The sequence below is a fragment of the Brachyistius frenatus genome, unplaced genomic scaffold, assembly GCF_029030835.1.
Source record: "Brachyistius frenatus isolate BFR_SWC_R1_liver_20210118 unplaced genomic scaffold, ASM2903083v1 Contig_68, whole genome shotgun sequence".
In the NCBI taxonomy this organism is placed as follows: domain Eukaryota; kingdom Metazoa; phylum Chordata; class Actinopteri; family Embiotocidae; genus Brachyistius; species Brachyistius frenatus.
The window spans coordinates 947,990-959,309 of NW_027210667.1; the positions used below are offsets into that span (position 1 = coordinate 947,990).

Consider the following 11,320-nt stretch of genomic DNA (forward strand, 5'->3'; position numbering starts at 1 on the left):
GTTACAAGACAATCCATCTGCTCCAGAAGCTATGATCTCAGCTCCAGCAATTAAAACAACTTTGTGGTTAGAAGTCAGACTGCCAAGAGTAAAAGTGCCAACAGTAAATTAGTGTCCTGCCCTGTAATAAGTGCCAGTTGTAAGTGTCTGTATATTTGTATTGAGAATGGAGGCAGCAGAAATCCTAAAACAATCAGTTATGTGGTGCACTAATCCCACGGGAATTCTCCTGAAGGAGGCAACAAATGTCTGACCACCATGCTCATATAATTCCTACATACTGTAAAGACAATGACCACTGAACTAAAATACACACTGTACAAAGGCAAAAAAATTCTGGTATAAATTCATCAGCAGTAAGCACATGCATATACTTAAAACTCTGCATACATTCATGCTTCCTCACAGTTGTTGGCACAAACTGCTGGAATCCCACTGAACAGCTGTGACATGAAAAGTAACTTTTCCCCCTGAAAGCATTGCAAAGTACAGTTGGTATATTTCCCAATGAGCTTGAAGTGAAGAGGAGATGGTTTTCCACTGCTGAACGTAACATGGAGCAGCTGTGTGCCAGTGCACACTATTCAGCCCCTCCACAACACGGCTGTTCAAAGAGCTGCAGGCTCTGTCTGGGGATTTAGGGCAGCCACCAGCACAGCTTAAATCTTATTAAAAAAATGTTCACTTACTGCCTCACAAGCTGCAGTGCAGTATGTGTTGAGTCCTTTATGGATGGGTCATCCCATTGACTATGCATTAATTTGTTAAGCCATTTAGGTAAAAAAGCAGAATTTCCATGTCAAAGAATGACATTTTAGACGTGTGCTGACTGTTCTAGCACATTGTAACTGCAGACAGTTTGTAAGACAAAAGCGTTTTTTTGAATTTGAATTTTGAATGTAGTGGGTGCTGAAATTTGTTTTTATCTAATTGCCAGCTGTGGAAGATAAACTACTAGTGCAGGATACAATTATGTCATCAGGCATCAAGCAAGCTGCAAAGAGAGAGAAAGTGACGGAGAGGGAAAGAAGCCCGCAGAAATCCATGACAAATAACTCAAGTGAAACAAAAATAAAGGGTATGAGGGAACCTCATTCCACAACAAAAGAGGGCTGACATTTCAGCTCAGGTAAAACACTGTCATCCAGACCAGCTTCTGCATTTAAGCCATTAGCACTCCTTCTATCTGTTGCTATTCATTTGAACCTGTCCACTACGAAGCTGAAGCCATAGATTAGTCCTTAGAAATGAGAACACGGGTACAGGGGCCCACTGAGGTGCTGGTGGGAAAAGAGGGCTCCTATTAGAGTGGTCCTTTGTGCTCACTCATCACAGCTGAGGGGCAGCAGAAAGGACACACTGTCAGGCACGCTGCTTCTGCTAATTGTCAACACCAGGCATGATAGCCTCCAAGCATTCACTGAGTCTGCGCCCAGTTACATATCTGCAGTAAAGGGAAGCTCTTTGCTAATTGCTCTTCTAATTAGATACTTGCTGAAGTGATCATTACTTTCTAATAATCAATAGTGATTATGGGTGTTTTCTATAACACTGGCCTACACCGACGATATATTTGTAGTAAGACTAACAAGACTGTTCAGATAAACTTTTAATAAGCGTGGGAGCGCTGACATTCAATGTTTTTTTTGTGAGCTTCTGGTTGAATGGGAATCAACAGAGCAGGGCAGAGACAAAAGCTATCTATAAACAGCACATCTTTCCTTCTTATTTCCTCCGTTTCTTTTTCCCCATCCATTCTTCAAATAAGAAACCGTGTGAAGTTACGGTTTAGGAATTTTTTGCACATACGGTTTGCTTGGTGAAGTTACTTAATTGGGAAATTGGGAATCAAAGCAAGCCATTCCCATCTCTTAAGGTTCAGTTTTAGACCGTGTAAAATTAAATGTAATATTTCAGCCTCTGGAGTTGGCATAACAAGGACTCATTTCAAACCTAACAGTTATCACACAAGATAACTTTCAGATGGGATGTTTAAATAAAAGAACTCACCGCTGTCCTCGATGGAGAAATGAAAGATGTCGTTCGTAGAATTGTCGCCATCCCTCAGAACATAGCATATGTTCATGTCATCAATTTCAGCTGAAAAAGAGAACATTTGCATTAATAACCTTGTCATCCTTCTCACAAAAGTTTAGAGCTATTATTTAACTTAAAATAACAAGTCAGAAGATGTGATCAGTTGTGTTTTTGTCACAATATTTGCTTTCAGAGGCAGACTGTGATGAGATGTGCAACTCTGACACTGTCAAGGGACTCCGAAAGAAGAAACTGCCTGTTAAAAAGGGGGCTATGTATCTATAAGACTCCTGTATGACCCTAAACATGAAGAATGGCTCGACTCTCTGGGCTCTATTACCGTGGTCTGTTTACCAGCCTGATAGTTTGGTGCTTTGGTGCGAAGTTTACACCCTTGCTGCCTTCAATATTTGATATCAAAATATCTCCCGGCAAAGGGGCCAAAGCATAAAAATGCATAGCCAAAAATGTTAAAGTGCCCAGAAGAGAATCTTTATTTACCATCTGTTTACTCTTGTGAAAACTCTTGAAATATTGAACAGGCCTCCAGGGAAAAGCATCACACAGTGGCTCATTTATAAAAGCATGGACATTGACTGTACACTACAGCCGTGATGTTTACCATTTAATATAGCCCCTCTGGTCTGTTTGAAATGTAACTGCTGTGCTGCACTGCATTGCTTACAAAGCCAGCGATTTGCTTTCAGCCAGACTACCATGACACTCTCCCCTTTGGCATGTTTGCATGTTCACATTATCCATCTTCATGTCTGTACTTCACCAAATTTGGGTTAGAAAATATTACTTGGGCAGTGTACAAATCACCAACAGTTCTCTCCCAAAGTGAAATAAATTAGAGGCTGTGTGAAAAATGCTCCTCTCTGGTGATATGTGGTCAGCCTGAGGCACTGGCATACTTCATCTCTGTAAATAAGAGCTCTCATGAGTGAAAACAAAAAGCTTTATGTTTGAACTCAGCATTTTTTCAGGCATCAGATGGGGAGTAAATTTAGCAGTAAATGTAAAGTGAGTTTAAGATTGGCATCAAAATACCTCTGAGAAACAGAAAATGTCTCCAGTGTGAGTCTCTCTGCAAAAGATTACAAACCCAGAGGCATGTCACAGGATTGCAAAGTAGTTTAAAAATCAGCTCTCTTACCTTGTGTGAAGGACGTGACGGTGGCATTTCCTCTGCCAAGGTTGATCAGGTAGCCGTGTTCCGGGGCAACAGTAATCCTGAAGGTCACAGAATCCTGAATGCTGTCTCTGTCCTCTGCTCTTAGAGACCTACTGGTGATCACAAACCCAGAGTGACCCGTCTCCAGAACGCGTAATGTCGGGGCACCCTTGTTCACTAGCACCTGCGGTACCCCATTGTCCACTGGAAAGATAGTAATCTTCATCACTTGGGGCTTTCGAGTCTCAAACACGGTGTCAGGGAAGACGTAGAAGTCTGTGTGAGTGCCATCAGTGACGGTGAAGGAGAAACTGTCCTCTGCACTCTCTGTGCCATCATGCTTGTAGCTGATCAAGTTCTCATTCAGGTCCTGCTTTGTGAAGGAGGTGACGGGCCGGCTGTTGTTGAGGAGCAGACGACCGTGAACTGGGATTTGAGTGACTGTGAATTTCAAGCGCCGGTCGACGGTGTCTCTGTCCTCAACTGTTAGCTCGAAAGGTGTGATGAGTTTGTTTTCTCCCTCAGTCACCACCAGGCTGTGAACTGTCACTACAGGCTTTTTATTGTCCACGTCGGCGATGGAGACGCGGAAAGTGCGGAACACTGGGTTGTAGCCATCAGTCACTTCGAATTCAAAGCTATCCATTTTCACTTCGTCGTCAGCGGTGTGGATGTAGTAGATTTTGTTGCCAGCCAGCTGAAGCTGTGTAAAGGAGGAGATGGGCATCCCAGGTGTGTCTGTGCACTCCAAGTGTCCTCTCATTGGAGCTCGGGTGATTGTGAAAACCAAGTGCTCATCTGGGCTGTTGAGGTCACTCGTACTGAGAAGGTCTGTTGTCAAAGTAACCCTGCCGCCCTCCTTAAGGGACACACCTTTACTGACCACATCAGGGAATACCATGTCAATGCCACCAACAGTGACATAGAAGTATCTGTCAATCAAAGGGTTGATTCCATCCGTGACATCAAATTTGATGAGGTCTCGAATTCCCTCTTGCCCGTTATGGATGTATACAATCAAACCTTGATCCACTTCGTTCTGCGTAAAATTCATTCCGACTGTGATATTTTGCAGTGTCCCGAAAGGCATTGTTTTCTGTAGATAGCCCTGACCAGGCCCATATCGAATAATGTAAGTAAGCATGCTATCCTCCGAGTCCAGATCCGTAGCTTTTAAAACATCGCTGTTGATAACTTTCACGTCACCTATTTCAATTTCAAGGCCATCATTGATCGCCATCCTTGGGGTTTCGTCATCCACGGGTATGATCATAACTATCACCGTTTTCTCCACACTGAACTTTCCATCTGTGAGAACAATATCAAACGTGTCCTCTGTGGTCTCTGAATCATCATGCTCATACACAATGCTGGAGGCCTCCCTGATCTGATCCAAGGTGAAGTTAAAGACGGGGACAGTCCCGGTGGTGAGCTGATTGAGAATAAATCCGTGCTTGGGGGGTTTGGTGATGATAAATGTGAGCTGATCAGAGGGGAGATCTGCATCAGCACCATTTAGGATGGGAGTGTCGATAACAATGTTCATGCCCTCCATAACTACAAACTCTCTCATGTAAATCTCTGGCTTTTCATCATTAGAGGGGATTATGGAGATAGGGAAAAAGTGCCTTTCAGAGAAATTGATGCCATCAGAGCATCTAAACGTAAACCTGTCCTCTATTGGCTCGACTCCTTTGTGAATGCTTTGAACATAGTAAATGTGATTCTGTCTGATGTCCTTGATGGTAAAAGCACTAATAGCTGTTCCAGACCTGGATTTCTCAGAGCCTGGGGCTGGGGAGATATTTTCCACGTAGCCTGAAGTTGGCTGTACGATGATTGTACAAAGAAGGTCATCGTTGGGGGTGTCGACATCATCAGCGCTTATATGAAGAATCTGAATGACATTCTTCTCTCCCTCAACGACAGTGAACTGAGGCCCCACAAAGACCTCCGGAGCCTGGCTGTCCAGGGGAAGAATAGTCACGTGCACTCTGACACCTGTGATCTTATTTCCCCCTACAGTCCACTCATCGGACATGTCTGTCAGAGTGAGATTGAAAAAGTCCTCCTTTGTGGTCGAGCCTATCTCGCCACTGGTATGAGCATAGACCACAAGGCCGTTAATGACATCTGCCTGCGTGAATGTTCCAGATGGGACACCTTTCACCAGGATTTCTCCTAAAGTTGGAGGGTCCTCAACAATGAAGGTCAAGCGGAGGTCATCAGTGTCCTCGTCTCGTCCCTGAATGACGTTACTCGTGATTTCTGTTGCTCCATTTTCCAGAACATCTATGTAGGAGCCGATGGTTCCCACTGGGAGATTAATAGTTGGAGTCTCATCGTCAACTGGCTTCACAGTAATCTTTATAGTTATTGGAAGAATGTGTACTCCGTCACTGACATCTATTTGTATTGAATCAATCGTTGATTCATCTCCGTTATGGATGTATGAAATTCTGCCATTTCCAATATCCTGTAAACTGAAAGTGTCTCCTTTTGTCATATCGGTAAATATAAACTGGATCTGACCGTGCAGTGGTGGCTGAGTGATCGTGAAGGTTATCATTTTGCTATCCGTGTCCGTGTCCGAGGTGTCCAGCTCAGCGCTTGTGAGGATGTGTGTGCCACGTTCAAGCACAGTAAACCCAGAGTTCGTTATTTGAGGCGGCGTGTTGTCCACAGGCTTCAAAACTATAGTGAAAACTCCTTCTACACTGTTTCTAGAAACATCCTCCACCGTGTACCTAAACTGCAAAATATGAGTTGTAATTCCAAGCTCCAGATCCGGTGGTTTGTAAGCTATTTTATGGTGATTAATTTGTGCCTGAGTGAAAGTTGTGACTTCAGTGTTTGGCGTTTCAGTTAAAACAAGAGCTCCTAATACAACGGGGCTATTCTCATCTGTGTCCGTCGGAAGCTGGATGATTGTGTATTTGAGATCCCGATCTTCTGAGTCAAGGTCAGTGTACCGGAGGAATTTCTTGCGGAAGAAAGTGAGCTGATATTCATGCACAGTCATCTGCAGGGTCGTGTCAGAGTACAGTTCAGGTGGGAGGTCGTCAACGGGGAGAATTTTGACAATGAAGGAGCTCTCAGTTGATTGATTTGGTGGATCATTGTCATCTTGAACTCTAAACACAAACTGATCCATGACTGTGCTCGTGCTGTGCGGCCCAATGTGCTTGTAGAACAGTTTCCCATCAGTAATATCCTGCTGCAGCCACTCAGTCACTACTTTCTCATACATTTCATCCTCCGTATTAAACTTCCAGGTTGATGGGTCCTCTGGAGCCTCCGACTGACGCAGCATCACCTGCCCCACTGTTGAAAAGGGGAGCTCTATTGTGAATTTGATTGTTGAATCCTCTGAGTCAATGTCTGCCGCACTGAGCATGAGGGAGGAGATTGGCATCATTTGGTTTTTGAACAGAACCAAACCGGTGTTGGCGTTGATAATGGGAGGCTCATCATCTGTTGGTACAACAGTGATAGGAAACAGAAACTCCACCTCATTTGTGCCATCTGTCATTCTGAAAATAATATTGTCACTGTATGTGTCACTGCCGTCATGTTGATATATGACTACTCCAGCATCGAGGTCAGCTGGGGTGAAAAACTTCTTCCTGGAGCCCAGAACAGTCAACTCTCCGTGCCTAAGACCATCAATAACAGCAATTTTGACATTATCTAAATTGTCCTCATCACTGATTTCCAGGTTCTGTGAACTGGACAAAGGCCTGGACTGACCCTCGTACAGTAACTGTCCAGTATTCCTAGTAACCACGGGGGCCAGCGTGTTCATAGGCTTAACAACAATCATGAAAGCAAAAGGGTCTGACACGACCCCCTCTGTGTCCACAACCTCAAACTCAATCTGGAAAATCCGCTCTGTGTCTGAATCCACAGCAGGGGGTTTGTAGGCGATCTTCAGCTCTTTCAGGTCTCCTTGGTAAAATGAGGTTATTGGTAAATTCCTATCATCTGTGCTCACTATGTAGCCCTCCTCAAAGGACAGGGGGGATGTGATGTTGAATATTAATTCATCAGGATTAGACTCAACATCCTCTGCAGCCAACATATCCGTGGTTATTGCTGTCATGACAAACTGGTCTACTTCCATCATCATCATTGCAACAAAACTGGGTTTAGGGGGCGTGTTGTCTTCTCCCTCTCTGATTCTGGCCAAAATCTGGAAAAATTCCTGCTTGAGCAAATTGCCTTCTTTGTCTTGTAATTCCACAACCATGGGAATGTAATCTCTGTTTGGTGACTTCAAAGCGAAAGTATGCTGATAACGAGTGTTCATTTTAAGAAATTCGTCACAGTCCACCATTGTTCCCAGGCTGTCCTCGTCTACAAGTTTCCCATACCTGGGCAGCACGCTGCCGCTGGAGAGGGAGGCGACTTTGCATTGTTGTGCGCTTCTATCGTAGGTGAATTCTAAAATGTTCCTATCGATGGGGTTACTTGTGCTGAGCAGTTTCTCCACAGTGAGCGGCATGTTTTTCGTCAACACTTCCAGCTGTGTGAAAATAACCTGCACCTCCATCATAAAGGGGATTATTATTGTATCCGTCTGGGTGTCATACCTGAGCTGCAACCTCACTCTGTCCCTCGGAGGACTCCTGGAGCCAAAGTGAGAATACTTCACGTCGTTGGGGCCGAATTCACACGGAAACTTTTTCGGAGACAGGTGTCCAGGCCTTAGAGACAAGGGATCATTGTCCAGCACTGTTATGCTGCATCTATCATCGGGCTGAACTTGGATAACCAAATCGTTGATGGGTTCAACGAAGACCGATCTCCCGAAAGGCACGCGGATCCCATTATTGGCAACCAATATCGTGTCCTCTGACAGCTCGGACCTCAAGGCGTACGATAATCCATAGCTGTCAAAAACCTGTGCAAGCGCATCACCTGTCAGAATCACAGCAAGCACAATGAAAGCAGCGCCAGTCCCGTGCAGATGCGGGGGAATAATCCAAGCCATTTGTAGAGTGGAACCGCAGCGGAGACGCGTTGAACTTTGCGCACACACCCGTGGAAACTACGTACCTCGGTTAAAGTTGCAAGAGTATAAAATCGGAGTTGGAAAAAATCACGCAACTACGGGCACTGAGGTGCACCATTCTCTCACAGCTGCCGTGCACTGCTAATCTAAACTTCATACTACGGTTTTGCTGGAGTAAGGAGCGCCACGCCCTCCTCTCAGCCAATTGGTCGATATCTCCGCTGGAACGCGATGGTCAGGTTTTAAATGGACGAGTCTTGTGTCAGTCTGTGCTGAGAAAAGGATGCCGCGCAGGATGGACCTCGTCGGGTTCGATAAGGAAAAAGAAATGAATAGGTGATATTTGGATGTGATGCATCACTTAGTCTGCAGCCTGCTGTACGACTTGCAATGCAAATAATGTCCGAATTATTTAATTTCAACACTTCTAAAGCACAACAAACTCTTTCATGTATGTCAAATGTTATTTAAAAAAAATGTCAATCCCTCCAGAACATTCCTAAACATAAGGGAAATTCATCAAAAGCTGTATAAATGGATGCGTAATCCTGATCTGACTGGAGAAGAGCTTTATCTCCCTCTCCTGGTCGATGCTGTTGAGGAGGGAGGATGCCCTGCACACATCCATCATTGAAACTCATACTCTGTCTTCGATATCAATTTCCCCTTAAGTTTTTCCTGAACCCTGAATCTGTCAAACAAAACTCTGTTTTGACACGGGATTCTTATATCAGGTTTAGCATTGCGCATGAGGTGTCACTATTAATGTGAATTATTGGACAAGAATAGAAGTCAGAAATGTGAGGCACTGCATAGACTCTGTGGAAGGGCTGCAGTGCATAAATTAGACTGTGTCCACTCTCATGCAATGGAGCCAGAAATACAGGATGTCATCTCAACACATTTCACCCTTATAGGCAGATTGAAGGTTCTGTTAATTGGAGTCGTGCAGTGACATTTTCCTATTTCCTGCTGGTTCTCACCACACAGTTCCTCCAGGCGTCAGACAGCTTCCCCCCAGCAGAGCATTTTCTGACATGACTTTTCACAAGTCCAATCATGATACTGCACCACTTATCTGGAGAACCAGCTTTGATTAAGAGAACACAGACAAAGATACTACACAACACACAGGTCAAAATGACTGAATTATATAAAAAGGAGGTTTTGGATCACAGAGCACTGCTGCACACCCTGATAAGAGTCACAGATCTGTTACAATGAAATGGGTGTAGTTTAACAATGTTGAACTGAGAGATCGAGCCATGCTAAATCCCTAATCTCTGTATTTATACTGTTTTCACATTCAATTCAATTATCTTCAAAAAAAAAAAGGGGGGGTATTTATATAACATGTCGTTGGTATGTACACCTGCAAGTACGGCTGTACTGTATGTTCAATCAACCCTACAGCCTTTGTAGCAACCCCAGAGCTTCACATTGCTCAGAAGAATTTACTTCAACCTGGCTCAAGTTCCTTTTATCTCCCTTAGATGATTGTCATTCCATCTACAAGCTCGTGGGTGCAACCATTGTGTTTGCACCCACCTATAGTTGAGCATTAACGAAATACAAACCATTGTACAGCTGGTATGTGTTGAAATCTGTCCACAATTGGCACAAACCTCACACAGGAGTTGCACTGGACACTGTTGACAGGGTCCAATTATAAATATAGCCCAGCAAACTGCAAGGCAAAGCCCCCAGGCCTTGACAGCTCCTAGTTACAAGAGAAAATGAAAAAGAAGATGAATAGAACTTTCTGACAGCAGCGACAGCACAGAGGGAATTGGATCACACCAAACCTTCTAGCTTATTTTTGAGGTAGGGGAAGTTTGATGATATTCTGTCATATCACATTTATATCAAATTGATTGTGAATGACCTATCCTTCTTAGTAGATAGAACTGTCAGTCTATAAAGGTGCAAAAAATTGTGATCACACTCCTGAAATGCAGAAGATTTATTACCGGGCAGAGACACACGGTACAGGTGGGAGTAAAGTGGAAATATTGCTGTTCAGCTCACTTTTGTAAACAACAACAGATGATTTTTGGGTTGCTCATTCATTTAAAGTTTTCTCACAGCCGAATGCTGAAAACAAAGTATTCAAAGCACTTTGTTCAGAGCTCATCTATTCTTTTGTGGTTGTTAGCACTCAAGAACGCGGTTGGTTTTGCTTTGTGCTGACTTTGGTGACAGCTAACTATGCTTCTACCAGCAGTCCAAAGATACCGACTGCCTAGAGGAAAACAATAAAAAAGATATTTGCAGTAGATGCATCCATAATCTAAAAATATTCTGCTTTTCTTTTTGTTTACCTTGGTTCTAACTTCCAATTTTCTCTCAGCTGAACGCATCTTGTCATTGCACAGCACAAACAGGCCAAACACTGGGAGACTTGCATTGCCTCCTGTCAATGACACCACTGTAATTATAACGGTGTTAACAGAGATATACATCATGTAATGTGCCTAGAGCTCTGAGATGCGACATCAAGTCAACATGATACTTGGATAATGAGGTGCTGCAGTAAGGACCATCTGTGTGTTGAGTCTGAGCTCAGAACTGCAGCCAAACTATCTCCTCATATTGCTCTGTTATACTGTCTTTATAATTGTACCCAAAGACGTGCTTGTATTGTATTTAGTATTATATTATTTTAGAGTGACTATGGTACAGTGGCTGGAAAGTAGCCTTAATGTGGACTGTCTTAATTGAATAATAAATAATACAGTTGTTAATGTCCGATATCATTTCTGGATAAAATATGAATCAAAACAATATCTCAAATCAATTATATAAAATGTTTCCCAAAATGCAGAGCTACACAGAATCAATAGTATCAATATTTTCACTATTTGTTCTCTCCGTAAATTCTCCTCTTTTGCTAGAAAATCTCTTGATATCTGTCTCATGTGGTGTTACCCCACTGTTTGTCTGTGTTGCTAGTGACTCCATTCTAACAATTGCTTGGACTTATCAATACTATTTTTGCTTGTGGTTATTCCCCAGAGACAATACAACCCTGGCCTCACTGATTATATGAAAGCTATTTTAGTTCATTACATCTCTGCCAGACACAATTCTTC

The 11,320-nt window shown here is 43.4% G+C and overlaps 1 protein-coding gene across 1 annotated transcript in view; it reads right to left on the reverse strand.

Annotated features, from left to right (window-relative positions):
• Positions 1-8,351, reverse strand: part of frem2b (FRAS1 related extracellular matrix 2b) — a 50,953-nt gene extending 42,602 nt beyond the window's left edge. The window contains exons 1-2 of the mRNA XM_069707409.1: positions 3,197-8,351; positions 2,011-2,100 (exon numbers count right to left, since the gene is read on the reverse strand). Of these exons, the coding sequence (XP_069563510.1) occupies positions 2,011-2,100; positions 3,197-8,207 (5,101 nt within the window). The 5' untranslated portion in view covers positions 8,208-8,351. The remainder of the gene's footprint in view (positions 1-2,010; positions 2,101-3,196) is intronic.
• Positions 8,352-11,320: the final 2,969 nt, after the last annotated feature.